General features: G+C 41.1%; 1 protein-coding gene across 2 annotated transcripts; it reads right to left on the reverse strand.

Annotated features, from left to right (window-relative positions):
- Nucleotides 1–5708: 5708 nt before the first annotated feature.
- On the reverse strand, nt 5709–15014 carry Mrps33 (mitochondrial ribosomal protein S33). Of its 2 annotated transcripts, XM_075953657.1 has the most exons (4): nt 12040–12140; nt 9487–9669; nt 9148–9389; nt 5709–6069 (listed from the first exon to the last, which is right to left on the reverse strand). In XM_075953657.1, the coding sequence occupies exons 3-4, from the start codon at nt 9360–9362 to the stop codon at nt 5964–5966; spliced, it is 321 nt and encodes a 106-aa protein (XP_075809772.1). In that variant the 5' UTR covers nt 9363–9389; nt 9487–9669; nt 12040–12140; the 3' UTR covers nt 5709–5963. The 2 variants fall into 2 exon arrangements, with proteins under 2 accessions (XP_075809772.1, XP_075809770.1); XM_075953655.1 differs by lacking the exons at nt 9487–9669; nt 12040–12140 and adding an exon at nt 14912–15014.
- Nucleotides 15015–15290: the final 276 nt, after the last annotated feature.

A 15290-nucleotide genomic window follows, 5' to 3' on the forward strand; every position in this document is an offset into this window, starting at 1 on the left:
TAAGTCTAAAGTTGATATTCCCTCCCCTGCCTCACCCCGGTTGTATTTATCTGTACTGAACCTTGGCCACTTGTGTCCTGAATTGCATTGCCACCTATGGACCTAGGTAATTCTTCCTTCCCATCCTACCCACCATGGGTCTGCAGTAGTCTGTTGTAGGCTGTGCTGAGTTGCGTGGCGTTCACTTTAGCAGTTGCTTTTTGGGCAGTTTGTGTGCAAATAAATCCTAATTTGTTTGTGGTTTTCAGCTTGTGTCAGCGGCACACGGATCTGCTGTGGGGTTGTCTTAGTCACTGTTCTATGGCTGCGAAGAGACACCATGACCAAGACAACTCTTATAAAAAAAAGCATTTAATTGAGGGTTTGCGTATAGTTTCAGGTTTAGTTCATCATCATGGTGCGGAGCGTGGTGGCATGTATAATCCAGGAGCAGTAGCTGAGGACTCCATCCTGATCTGCAGACTGAAGGAGAGAGAACTGTTGACAGACGTTTCTGTCCCACCCAGTCCCGCAGTCATTCGATGCCAAAGAAACACACTGAGACCTACATTAATTATAAACTGACTGGCTTCTTATTAACTCTTATAACTTATATTAGCCCATAATTCTTGTCTGTGTTAGCCACGTGGCTTCGTATCTTTTTCAGCAAGGCAGTCATATCTTGCTTGCTCTGTGTCTGGGTGATGACTGCAGACTGAGCTTTCCTCTTCCCAGAATTCTCCTGTTCTCATTGCCCCGTCTGTACTTCCTGCCTGGCTACTGGCCAATCAGCATTTTATTAAACAAGTATATGAAACAAATCTTTACAGGGTAAAACCATTGTCCTGCAGCAGAGAGCTGGGCCTAGCATGGGCTTTTGAAACCTCAAAGCCCACCTCCAGTGACACACTTCCTCCAACAAGGCCACACCTCCTAATTCTTCCAAACAGTTTTATCCCCTGGTGACCAAGGATTCAACTATATGAGCCATTATTCAAACCACCACAGGAGTAACTAACAATTCCGTACCAGCCATTGCTAAGGTTCCCTGTAGCCTGAGCTATTGAAGCTCTTCCATTAGTTAACCAGGAGAGATTCTTTTTGCCTGAGATCGGTGGTTTACATCTACTTCAATTATCTGCTCATATATCCTCTTATGTCTTCTTAGTTCCTTTTAATTCAGGGTTTCTTTAAAATTTCTAAAAATATTTTATGTGTCTGGGTTTTGCCTGCATGTATATATGTGTACATGTGCATTTGATGCCCGAGGGCATCCAATCCCCTCACACTGGAGTTACAGATAGTTGTAAGTCAACACGCAGGTGCTGAGAACCAAACCCAGATCCTCTGCAACACAAGTCCTCTCAGCTGTTGAGCCACCTCTTCAGCCCTGGGGCTCATTTAAAAGCTGGAGAATCATCACAGCTGTCCCAGGTTCAGGCTATGACTATTTCCACTTCTGTGCCTACCCTGGGTCAGCTGCACTGCCAGAGGCACTTTTTCTAAGCACATTCCCGAGCTCTTGCCTTTACTTTGTAACAGCAGCAGCACTCATTCACAATCTTGGAGAGACCATATCTATTCATTCTATCATCTCACAACTATTATGAGCCAGGCATATGGCAGGTACTCAGCAGAAAGTGTTAAGTGAATGGATTCTGAACCTTCTGTTTGAGTTCAGTTCTATCAGACACAAATCACCCAATTTTAAGTACCCCCCCCCAACAGGCTATATAAGCACTAGCCATGCCATCTGGACTATGCATGTTTAAAAATAACATTTGTCTAAACATATGCACTCACGTTCTTACTAGTCCAGGACTCATTCAATGTTCAGGGAGAGAAAATCCTGTTTAAAGTAACTGCTATATCTACTCTTGCTTCTGCACTTCACATTTTGACCAAGAGGGTAAAAAGGACTTTATCATGACATATACCATTTTCCTTTTCCTATTTTGATATAGGGTCTTGCTAAATTTTCGAGGCTGGCCTCAAACTTGCTGTCCTGCCTATGCCTCCCAAGCACTGCTAGGTTATAGAACTGGCCTGGCCTGTCTATGTCCTTAAGTGAGTCAGTCAGTGGTCTGTTTTCAATTTTTGGAATGGGAATTTTTATTTTTCTTTTTTGTTTGAGACAGGGTTTCTCTGTGTAGTCCTGGATGTCCTGGAACTTGCTTTGTAGAACAAGCTGGTCTTGAACTCACAAACATCTGACTGCTTCTGCCTCCCAAGTGCTGGGATTAAAGGTATATGCCACTACTACCACCAGGCCAAGAACTGTTTCTTAGTTTAGGAATTTTCAATCTTTCTTCACTTCAAACACTTTCCTCATTATTTTTTCTCTTATTTATCCTTTGTCTTCAGTTAAATATAATTTATTTTTTCTTTAGGAAGGTTTCTAAATTTCTTAATGTGGTTTTGCCAATATTTTCATTTATCCACCCACTCACCATCTCTAAAAGTAGTTTTCTTCATAGCACTTAATACAATTATGGATAAATGAAATGACAATTGTATTAAATATATGTATTTATATTATTCTCTTCTATAACACTTAAAAGTTCCGTGAACTAAAAACTATCACTCTATTACCAAGACTTCAAAATCTTGTATACACCAGGCATTCAATCTTCCCTTTCCCAGAAAGCTTTTAATCTCATTTAGGCACCTTCAAAAGAGTAGGCTTGAAGGTGAAGACAAAAGCTGAATGGCCAGAGAGGAAAGGTTAGGGTTGGATGGGGAAGCAATAGAGAAATTAAGAAAGTCAGGATACTCATTTAAGGAGGTTTCCCCTATTCCAATCCCCGATGTGAGATGTCCTTCTGTATATGTGTTGCTTTGATTGGTTGATGAATAAAGCTGTTTCAGCCAATGACTTAGCAGAGTAAAGCCAGGTAGGAAATCTGAATACAGATATATAGAGAGAATAGGCAGAGTTCAAAGAAATGCCATGTAACTTCCCAAGGAGGGCGTCAGAACCTACCAGTAAGCCACAGCCTCATGGCAATATATAGATTAATAGAAATGGGTTAATTTAAGAGTTAGCTAGGAATAAGCCTAGGCTATTGGCCAAACAGTTGTAATTAATATAATTTCTGTGTGATTATTCAGGTCTGGGTGGTCGGGAAATGAACAATCTTCTTTTACAAATGGTGCCCAATGTGGGGTAACTACCTTCACATAAAACCTGAGAGAGCTTGAGAAGGGATTCTAGACATAAAAGAACAAAGTTAAGCATAACTTCTTGGTGGCTTCAATTTTTTTCCAGATTTGCTCTGCTTTCTGGTGGCAAGCCGAAGTACAGCTCCTTTAAGAGAAGGCTTCCTGACTCAGAATTAGTAGCAAAATCTGCACAGCTTCTTTAAGAAATGGCTTCCTGATTCATGCTGGCAGCACTAACTCTGTTTTGGGAGGTCCTGCACTTAAATGGGGCTTGTGAGCAGCATGCTACCAGTGTTTAATGGCAACATAGACCGACTGCATCTCTGGAGCTGGGGTGGTGAGCATGGCTACCAGAGGTGGTGAACACACCTTTGCCATTTGGACAGGGTGGAGTCAACAAGCAGGGTCATGGAGTTGGTCCTAGCCATGTCTGTTTAGCATTTAAAAAAAGAAAGGCGCTCCTGGTCAGAAAATGATTACAGAGATGCAATAAAGAGACTCAGACAAAAATAAACCTCTGAACGAGTCACAGTGTGTGTAAAAAAATGTATGTAGGCTTGGGAGAGAGAAGAAAAAGATTATTAGACAGTTATAAACAGAAATAGTTTTAAAAAATAAAGCAAAGTCTTTAAAGAGACAGTAAAAGTAATATAAAAGAATATAGACAGTCATAGATTAAAGAAGTAAAGAAAAATGAGCCACGTAAAGTTGGAAAGTACAGAGTCTGGATTATGCAAATTATTGTGTTTTCTTTGACTTTTTGACTGTGAATGTGCTAAGTACAGAGAGAAATTTGATTCTGGGGCTGCTAAACTAAACCAATATAAAGGTATCTTGATTTCAGAATTTGAGTCTAAGGATATGTTACTTTAGAAAAAAGGTTCTGCTTTTGTTTCTACAGAAAATGAGAACCTGTGGATTCCTTCCAGGCTAACATGGTTTGATGGAACAAGACCCCCCCCTGAAAGGTCTCAATGAACCATAAAGACACTTTTCCCAACAAACAGCAGGAAGCAGTTTAGAGAAAACTATGCCCAAATTCCCAAAATGATAGTTTATAAGTGTTTGCTTTCATTTAAAGGGGGTTGATTATGACTGCTTAATGGCCCCAGGCAAAGTTTTTCTAAAGAACAAAAAGGGAGGATATGATATAGAAATGAATACTTTATATTGATATGGACTTTGGTTTATTGATAAATTTGAGGTCAATTATATGTATATTTCTACTCGTGTTTAAGGTATGATGTTTATATAGCTCATTTAAAAATGTAATGTAAAACTAAAAATTATAGATTAATAGTCATTTATAATAGTCAAACTTGTAGTTATGTTAGTTAGGTTTTCTAGATATACAGAGATATATTTCAGTTAGATAATCTTCAACACTTCAAAGATATATAGAATATGGCATTTAAAAGGTTTTAAAAACTTAGACTTTTCTCAACAATGAGACATGTTTCTGGCAGCATCAATTGCTTAAGAGAGGTTGACAGGCATTGAAGAAACTTGTTATGGAATTTGCCTCCAATGTGACAAGGCTAGCCATTTGGGCAAGAAACTACTCTTGCCTGGACTACTTGATGATATACTGTATAAACTGGACATGCAGGACCCACAGAAAAATGACTGCTAAACTTGCCTAAAGAAGGTGAGAGGGTTCTTTAGGGTTCCTCCTTCACAGAAGAAACTGCCAGACATTCTGCAGGACACAAAAGAAAGCAACTGATGAACTTTGCCAGTACAAGGCAGAACAGATCTTCAAATTTCCTGCTTCATGGAAAAGTCTGCCAGATATTATGGGCCTGTAGGCTAAAGATGGATGCCCCAATGTTACAGAAAAATTTTGGGTGACTGCCCAGGTAATGAGATGTCTCTAGCAATTCTAGTTTTGGAAGTTGCTTACAAGGCACTTCCTGTTTACCTGGGTAATATTATATCCTTCTGGGGTCTTTGATGGAGTTGAAGCCAGATATTATATGGTTTTCCTTAGCTATGATAAAAGATAATTAGATATAAAACTTTAGGCTCACAAAGATAGGATAGATAATAGAGTATTTTTCTTAATTTGCCAAATGTAAAGACTAAATACTGTTACTATAATTCTTGCTTGATAACTGTTTTGTTATATGTAATTTTACTATGTTAAAGTTAAAACCTTCCTTTTTAATTAGAGAGAAAAGGAGAGATGACATGGGATGTCTTTCTGTATATGTATTGCTTTGATTGGTTGATGAATAAAGCTGTTTCAGTCAATGGCTTAGCAGAGTAAAGACAGGCAGGAAATCTGAACAGAGATATATAGAGAGAATAGGCAGGGTCAAAGAGATGCCATGTAGCTGCCAAAGGAGAAGGACATCAGAACCTACTGGTAAGTCACAGCCTCGTGGCGATACACAGATTAATAGAAATGGGTTAATTTAAGATGTAGAAGCTAGCTAGGAATACACCTAAGCTATTTGCCAAACAGTGCTGTAGCTAATATAGGTTCTGTGTGATTATTCAGGTCTAGGTGGCAGGGAAACAAATAAGCAGTCTCTGTTTACAAATCACAATATTTCATTCCCATCTTAAACAAATCACAAGACAATAGTTTATTCATTCCATTAGAGAATTAGGTAAACTTCATATTACAAAACCAAAGTAAGTATAATTTTGAAGAATTAGAATATCTTCAAGAAACCAGTTACAGTTTAACTGAAGTGGATGTGAACACAGGGTTGGTGTCTACTGAGGAAGGTCACGTTCCTCTAATATATGAAAAGATAATGAGATACACTTTCTTAGTCATTGAGGAAGAAATTTTCTTTCTTGACAAGCTGGTACTATTTCTTTTTTGTAGCTCTTTTTCCTTCTCCTTTCTTTGGTTTCACCTTTCCACGGAGCTTCTTTAGACGTCTTTGCTCATCCTTAAAGTCCTGATGCTCATCTCTTGATAAAGGAGGAAAGAGAAAAAACAAAAAATTGTTTACTACAGCTATGTTTACCACACCAGAGAAGTACCAATCTAGAGCTGTTCTCTTAGGCTGTTGAGCATGGCTTTTTAGGGCATGTGCTTAGTTTGGTGAACAGAAAGTATATCCAACATATAGACTGGCTGGGTTGTAAGAATTCAGATGTCAGTTTTCCTTCAAAGACACAATACTACAAAGAGTAGTAAACTTCCAGGTGAGACCAAGTAAACCTATGTAACTATGAGATACACCATCCAACATTTCTCTATATAAAATAGGTATATATAAATATCTTGGGTTAGATACCCAGTATCCAAAAACAAACAAACAAACAAACAAACAAACAAACACCCCAAAAACAAAACCTAAAAAAAAAAACTAAACATTGAGAGGAGTAAAATTTGGACAATAGCAGGCAGATCTTTGTAAGGCTAGCCTGTTCTATAAAGTGAGTTCCAGGACAGCCAGAGCTACACAGAGAAACCCTGTCTTGAAAAACAAAACTTGAATATAATTTTCAGTAGCTACACAGAGATCCTGATTGTCCTAGGAATCAGCATCTACTAAAAATGGGCAGTTCTGCAGAACAGCCCGCATGGCAGTGAATGTCCCACACATAAAGGCTGTTGGGAAAGGCTCAAACAGATGAACAGCAAATCAAGGAAAGCCTTCTAGGAGTCACAGCATCCAGGACTAATTATACACGTGGGCAGCGCAGAAGGCTACAACTGTAACATGTCTACATCCTAAGACGTGCTTAAACATGTAAACACATGTAAGCCATGGGACCCATGTAAACCTGGTTTTAAAACATAGCTCCACCAGACAGACAGGAGCTCTGTAACTTTGGGTACGAGACCTTGCTCTCCCACTGCACCGTAGTTTCCTCCTCTGTAACAGGTAGCAGTAATGGCCTATGGATTGAATATACATTATTCAATGGATTTAATAAAATGGGCTAAATATATTAAAAAGGGATGCTTTGCTGGGCCCAACTAAACTATTTTTTTTAAAAGATTGATTTTATAGAATTTGACATCTCATTCTATGAACATGATGAACAATACAGCACAGACCTCATTGGGGTTAGCTATGACTGACAAATAATTATCAATATAACCATAACAATTCATCCAAAATAGATGTCAGATCATGTTGTCCAAACTCTGTTGTCCAGGGCAAAAGTCCTGTTCTTTACCACAGCACTCACAGACCCCTGTGACCTGCCTCCTGTCTCCCAGCTGGTCCCTTAGCCCAAACTATTCCTGGGCCATTGCAGGCACAATCCAGCCTCAGTAAGAGAGGCCTTTGTTCACTCGTCTCTTTCCCACAAGCTCTTCTACAGGTCTCACCGGGTTCACTCATTACCCACGAGCCTCAGCCTAAACCTCAATCTCCTCTCTGGGGCTGACCCTGACTGCCCTGTTTAAGGCTGTTACCATGCCTATTCCCCAGATCACCACAGGCTCTGTCAGCACTCTGGATCCTGCTTAGCTAGTTCTGTCCCCTCACCCGCCTGCAGCATGTTCAACACTGTCACAAAACACATCATATTATTCATTACATCATTTTTCCATTCTTCAATCCCTCACTGTTTCTGCCCACCACCAAAAGAAAACTACAAAGGCTGCTAGCACAGCAAGGCAGCTTGTTAACCGATGAATCAACTGTTTTGGTTGATTTTATTTCCCTCCCTCTTCTGCAGGCTTTTATATCAGACTTTATTGAAGGGATGTCTACATCCATCCTGTCTGATGCTACAGATGGCCATTGGAGGCATCATTTACCATAACTACTGATTAAACATATAAAAATAATTTTGCTTCTCAATGAACAACTAAACATTTAGCATTTTTTCCCTTGTTCCCAAAGATAGCTAGGGCTTTGTTCTTCAAATAAATGAAGAACAATATCAAACAGACATATTAAAATAGTTGAATGTGATTTTGTTAGGGGTTATAATATTCCATGGGATCTGGCTTCTGATATTTTATTCTGGGTCATAATAAAATTAGGTTTTATTTTCTGAGCCAAGACTAATGTCAAAGGAGATAGTCCCTAGCAATTCTAGACACTCAAAAGTAGGCCATACATTATAATCTCTAATAATTTATTAACTTAGAATATCCATTTGTTTTGTTTACTGTTGGTCCTTTAACATTCATCTTAAATACCTGTACATGGAAAGTACTTAAAAATATGTTGGATAAATGAATACCAACCTTTAGCTTTCTGGAATGAGTACCATGCTGTACTATTTATTTTATATTACAACAAACGGTAGTAGTTAGGAGTTAGGACATGTTATATTTTAAAGATGGTATACAATTCAATTTAATGAAATATATTATTTTAGTTCTTTTTAAGGGGCATGTATTATTAGTCTGGAAATTTTCTTAAATTTTTTTTTAAAGAAAAACGACCATCTTGGTATTTTATTACTATTTTTTTTTCTACAAGGGTCCTAGGTACTCACTTCTTAGACCTACCAAACGAACAAAACACAGTATTAAGAGTTATGTGATTTATAAATTACCATTAAAAGTGAACTACAGCTTATCAAAGTCAAATTAATATACCAAGGACACAAAATCAAAATGCCAGAAGTGAGTAGGTGGAGTAAGAATGTCAACAAAACTGCCACCAGCGGAGAATGGAGGCTCCCACACACCCAGTAAGAGGCGGATCAGGTGTGGGGCAGGGTTCTGTTCCTCTGTACCAACAACCAGCTGCTCTGGCAGGCATGGTGCTTGGTGCGTTTTATTCCTCTTCGTTTTGGCCTACTCCCTACCCCCATCCTTTTTAGAGCACCCTTAATTAATGAGCAATTGTACGTCTCTCTATAGCTCAGTACAATTTGATGCTGGCTATGTTTTAGACATAATTCCAACAAGCAATTTTGAAAGAGCACCTACCCCCACACACTGTACCTTTTGATGTACCCGGACTCTCTCGTAAGAGCCACAGAACTGCAGGGAGAGACCGGCTAATTGTTTTCCTTTGCTGCTCTGCTAACACCGCCTCTGACAAGCCCTATCTTTTTATCTCTCCTCACCTGTAGAGGCCAAGGAAACGGAGTGTGCCCATGAGTGCAAAATACGTGTTGTGATTTGGATACCAGTCGCAAGTCTCTTTCTTTTTGGCCAAGGGCTGCTCCCTGAACATATTCACCACTTTCATGGACTTTGAATCGGTAGGCCTGGCCACTTCACCAAAGATTCGGGCACTTAAACGAGACATGCGCAGTGCATATTCTGAAAGCGAAGCCATTTCTTAAGCCGTGAGGTATAAGATTCCCTAGAGAAAAGGAGATTAATAGGTGAGCGTGAGAAATTTTGCACTTATCTGGTAAACATTGTAGAAAATGAAACACAGAAAGCCACCCATGAATTACCGTGTTCCTTTGGCAAGATCTGCCCTGGAGTTGAGACATATCCACTCTGGAGCCACTTCTTTCCTCACGCCTGTGGTTTTTATATTTTGTGTTTATATACTATGTTGCTTTGGTGTATTGCCTTTCTTACAATTTGTGATTCAATAGGCTATTTACTTGTCGTCAAGTTTACTTATTTGCAAGCTGGATGAAGGGGACAGGGAAACAAGTTATTCTGCTATAGCATCGTTATTATACCTTCAGAAACAACCACCCAGGCAATCTGCAGATAAATATGCTGACTGCTTGCCATCTAAAGGTGTAATCATGGCAGAGAAGTAATTATGCTGTTGTCTTTATTATCAGCCCTTTGAACACTGTTCTCCTCAAGGGCACCAGATGGCTCTGAGAACTGCTAATGAGTTATGAGGTCATTTGGCCTCTAGGTTACTGGATTGAATTCTGCCTAGCAACTGAAAGCCATTTGGGAAAAACAGACAGTAGTTCTATAGAAACAAAACTCAACAGCTCAAATAAGGATCATCAGCTTAAAAGATCTGTTATCCCTGAACAAAAGTCACCTAGGAATTATGATGCTATTCATCAGCCGTAATGCAGACCAACTCAACAGCACCTTTTCCTTCAGAGGTACAGAATGTAGAAACAGACATAAGAATGATAACTAGGGCATTGAAAATTATAGCTAATAGACAGAAAAAAAAACCCTACACATGGACATGTAAAAATGAAGAATGCTTCTGGGGGCTGGAGAGACAGCCTGCAGTGAACAGCTCTTGCTGCTGCTCTTCCAGAGGACAGTTCAGTTCATGGTGCCCGTGCTGGACTGCTCACAAGTGCCTGGAACTAACTCCAGCTCCATGGGATCTGATGCCTTCTTTTGGCCTCTGTGGGCACCACACTCAAATGGCATGGATTCACACAGACACAGACATAAGAAAAAGTGAAAAATATTTACCACCAACAATAAAAAGAATGCTTCTAGTAGAATAAACATGTCATCTCATCCCAGGCCAGATAGATGGGCTACTGTCAGCAGAATACGCTAATTTATATGAAATTTTCATGCCAAGATGAGAATACTTGCTGGCTAAAGGACTATTTGGGGGACAGTCTGGCTGAGAGAAAAAGGAGCTGGTTTTTAAACATAAAAAGGCATAAATCTATCTTGAGAAAAACTGATGGAGGAACTGTACCAAAACCTCCCAAGGAGAAGGGCGCTAAAACAAAACAGCTCTTCAAGTTTTGCACATCACCCTTGCAAAGTCTGGTTCCATCAAACCAATACTTCAAAAATAAAAATGCCAGGAGTGTGGGAGGAAGAAAGAACGCCAATAAAACCGCCTGCCACCTGCAGAGACAAGGTCCCACACACCTGCTGAAAGACAAGGCTAGGTGTAGGACACCTGATAAAACTTCAAAATAGTGCTCGCAAGAAATAAACTCAGTTTGCTCGAAGAAAGTTTTACTGCTATTTCAACAGAAACAGAACAGAGGTTGACCTGAATCCAACTGCAGAATGTTAGCCTCAAAGCATTTACCACCTTGAATGCCAACTGGATGATCTTGGGCCAGCAGTGCCACCCAAAGGCTAGCAAAGGCAGAAGAGTCAGACTGGAAGCCTCATCACGGGATCTGGGCTCACTCAGCTTTCCTTGCTCCTCCTTTTTTACACACTTCTCTGCCATCTCTTGCTTGGCTGTGTGGCTGCAGATGGGCTTGGGCTGGTGCTATTAGAATGAGGGTTTCATTTTTATCAGGGGAAAAAATGTCATGACCAGTTTAATATCAAAGTAGAAAATAATGACCGGCAGGCATGACAACCCTCCAGGGCTTTGCAGGTATCCAGAAGTCTTCAGAAGCAGCCATGTTTCTATGCATGCTTTTCTTTTTGAAGACCTTGAATCGTCTTCCAAACACAAGTTTGAAACAAACAAATTGCTTCTGCACTCGTTTCACTTGCCCTCTTTTGTCTAAGTACCAGTATAATACAAGAATAGATTTCCATTGTAACTGCAGAAGATTTACAGAGATACTTTATGGCAGGCTGGAACTATCATTTTGTTACTAGCATTTAAAGGAAAATGAATCTTGACTTCCCAATCACTTTATTCTTAAATAGAGGCTACAGTATGAGACCTGGCTTTGCCTCCTGGCTCCGCCATTCTGTCTACATTTGACTTTCCCTTTCCTCTGAAAAGAAAGGTTGCAGCAATACTGTGAGAAGTAGAGCAGCGATACTCAGTGAATGATGACTCAAAAAAGGAACAACTCTACACCTCTCCGAAAGCCTGGCGTTCGTGTGTTCACACAGACACATCTGTTGATTTCTCGTCCTCCCTTGAGAGAGTGCACACGCACACATGGTTACGCCTGATAAAATTTCAGGCGTAGCTGTGTGTGCTGGTTACCTGAAATGATACCTTCATTTACAAAGCCTGACGAGGGGGGTGGGGCTACCAGCTCCTTGGTAACCCAATAGGTAGGAAAGAGAGGAAAGGGCTCTCTAGAAACAGTCAAAGCCGGCACAGGATGCTAAGGTAATTCCATACTCACTTTGCAATGTAGTAGACAGGTGGGATATACGACCAGTAATAAGATCACATTAGAATCCATGGCAACACAGACCACAAAACTCATGTCCTGAAGTGACAAAGTCTTTATGACAAAGAAAGAGAATAAACCTCTTTAGACCCGAGACCCTGACTCAACCCCACTTCCAGCACCATGGCTTTAGTTTCTGTCCATAACACAGACAAACATCCTAGTAAATGACAGAGGAACTTGGAAAAAAAAGTTTAAAAATAAAGGATGTGTTTTTTTTTTTTAAAAAAAACGCTTTAAAAATTGCATTCATTTATTTATTTTGTGCCATGTTGTATGCAAGGATGTGGGCACACCTGTGCTACAATACACAATGGAGGGAAGAGGGCAATTTAGGGTTCTTCTGCCATATGGGCCTCTGATACTGAACTCAGGTCATTAGATTTGTCTGTGGTGTCTTTATCTCACTGGTCTGAGAAACTTAAAGTACAGACAAACACACAAATAAACCAACACAGGCCAGGTGTGGCCTTGAAGTCTAGCACTCCGAAGCACAGGCAGGCGAATCTCTGAGTTCAAGGCCAGCTTGTTCTAAGAAAAGTTTTCGGCCAGCCAGGGCTATGTGGGGAAGACCTCATCTCAAAACAAAAACACAAGATTGTTTTCTGTAGTTACTAGTCCTAAGACTAACACATTGCTGTCTCCCTCCCCCCCCCCGCCCCCCCCCCCCGCCATCTCTAACTTTAAATAAAAAAGAAAGAAAGAAAAAATAAGACCCAAAAGATGGCTTAGCAGCTTCAGGTGCTTGCCACCTGGCCTGCGCTCTGAGTGTGATCCCTGGAACGCACATGGTGAAAGGAGAGAACTGACTCCCCCAAGATACCTTTTCATCTTGGCACACACACACACACACACACACACACACACACACACACACACACGTAAAATAAAATTAAAAAAATTAGGACTTTTCAAGATCTTAGCATGCTTTCTTACAGGATTTCAACTTTATGGAAGAATATGACTTTTAAAAATGACATCAAGTCAAATAATTTACATGTCAATTAGATTTTAATTCATATATAATTATCCTAGGAGTTACGTAATAGTGTGAAAAATTTTAATTTCTAAAAATTTATGTGGGTGGATCTGTGTGAGTATGTGCATGTGAGCACAGGGCCTGAGGAGGCAAGACGGTGTTGGATCACCCAGAGTAGTGGTTCTTAACCTTCCAAATGCTTCGACCCTTGAACACAGTTCTTCATGTTGTGCTGACCCCAACCTAAAATTTAGTTGCTATTTCATAACTCTAGTTTTGCTACTGTATTGAATCGTAATGTAAATTTTTGATATGTGAGTCCCAAAGGGGTCACAACCCATAGATTGGGAACCGCTGCTCGAGACCGAGACCAGTGTTAGAGGCAGTTGTGAGCCACCTGACACAGGGACTCAACTCGGGTCCTGTGCTAGAGCAATATGCTCTATTAACTGCTGAACTATCTCTCCAGCTCCCCAATTAGTCCCCTTGAAACGTCATGTTTCTTTAAATGTGAACGAAATAAAAATACAGTTATGGAGAAAATGATTGTTAAAAATGAGAAACAAAACCAAATTACTTAAATATGTCAAAGAAAACACATTAAGCCCACATCTGAAAATTCAAAATTCCTTTATCTTTTTTCTTTGGTATAAAAAGGCAAGTTTCTTATCTTTCTGATGGGTCTGATTTGTTCCATTTATTTACAGTGTGTGCAGGTCAGTGGTTATCATCAGGTTCCCATTTGTTCTCTGCCTTATTTTTGGAGACAAGGTCTTTCATCGTACCTAAAGCTCATGGATTGGGCGTGACTGGCTGAGGAGTGAGTTCAGGCTCTGCCTCCCAAGCAAAGGTCCCTGAGATTCCAGCACTTTTGTTTTGTTGTTGTCTGTTTTTATTAAACGTGGGTACTGGGGATACAATTCAAGTACCCATGCTTGCACGGTAAGCCATAGGACCCACCCATAGGTCCATTTCTCCAGCTTCTAGATTTGATTTAAAAGATCAGTTCTAGTTCAGTAGCTGGCTTTGGATTAGGTTTGCTTTTCCTTTTTGAAAGGTGAAGTGTGCTGTATCTGAATTTGTAAACCACTTGTATGAGATGTGCATCATGCATTTTCCTGGAAGCTTTCTTCAGTTCCTCAAAGCAGAGTACAGAGTGTACCGAACTTGATGTAGAGAAGCTAGGATCCTTTCTATGCTTTTAAATAAAAGGTCATGTTGTCGTTGCCGTCCTCATCTGCCACTATACTCTCCCCAAGTAAATGAAGACAGTCATATGGTCTCCCTGGATTGTGAGATTGATGCAAAACTGAAGGCGGGGTGCCTGCCCAATCACGACCCAAGGAACGCACATGTGCTGTTACTGAGAAGCAACCTAATCAGAACGAGTGTTTAAAAATTGGTGCCAACTATTTCATTAGGTCACAGGGCAAGAACGCCACTGAATAGATATTAACTTTATTCCGTTCATTATGGACCACCCATATTCTCCGCTGTCTGATTCGGTCACTACTCAGGTGATGGAGCTGGAGCGGTATCATACATTTTCTCAAGTACCATTTTAATTGCATTTATAAAAACTAGCAACAAACACAGTCTGCACCTCCCATACAAAACCACAGTGTTGAGGGCGGGCTAACTGGGGGAGAGGAAGTGCATTCTTGGTTGGTTCAATTCCCCACAGGACGCAGGGAAAGGCCAGGGTGTTTGTGGGGTACACGTGGGACGTCCGGGCGGGCCCCTAACGGACTCGTCTGGATCCAGGCAAGCGACCAGGGGAGCTACCTGGATCGCCCCGCACCGCCGCCGCCCTCGGCTGCGACCCCGACTGTCCGCGCGCCTTACCTGCGTCTGACCTTGCTCGCGCGCGTCCCGGAAAGCCCGCCCCCCGCCCGCCCCCAGCTCCGGAGAGCAGGGGAGAGGCGGAAGCTTGGCGGCTAGAGCGGAGCCACGGACAACCCGGAACTACTAGGGTTCCCTGGGGGCCGGGCCTCGGGTGACACCTAGCGGTCTGGCTCGCTCGGCGCCGAGGGCCTCCGCCGGTGAGAAAAGCTGTGTGTGCGGCCGTGGTTGGTTCTGAGAGCGAGGCTGGCTCGGCTTTCTCAGAAGGTTCTGGAGGGCTCGCAAGCTTCATTTTGTTGAGAATGGCCACTGCACTGCATCCATCGTCTCTGAAGCTACTTGCTCTTTGATAATAGAACGAAATGCAGTGTTTTTCCTTTCT

This window comes from Microtus pennsylvanicus, chromosome 19 (genome assembly GCF_037038515.1).
Source record: "Microtus pennsylvanicus isolate mMicPen1 chromosome 19, mMicPen1.hap1, whole genome shotgun sequence".
Classification (NCBI taxonomy): Eukaryota; Metazoa; Chordata; class Mammalia; order Rodentia; family Cricetidae; genus Microtus; species Microtus pennsylvanicus.

Excerpts from the sequence above, each read along its gene's own strand:
- Mrps33 (XM_075953655.1), bottom strand. The coding sequence starts at position 9,362 with ATGGCTTCGCTTTCAGAATATGCACTGCGCATGTCTCGTTTAAGTGCC. Across the intron at positions 6,070-9,147 it reads CGTTTCCTTGGCCTCTACAG|AGATGAGCATCAGGACTTTA; the intron begins GTGAGGAGAGAT and ends TCCTTTATCAAG.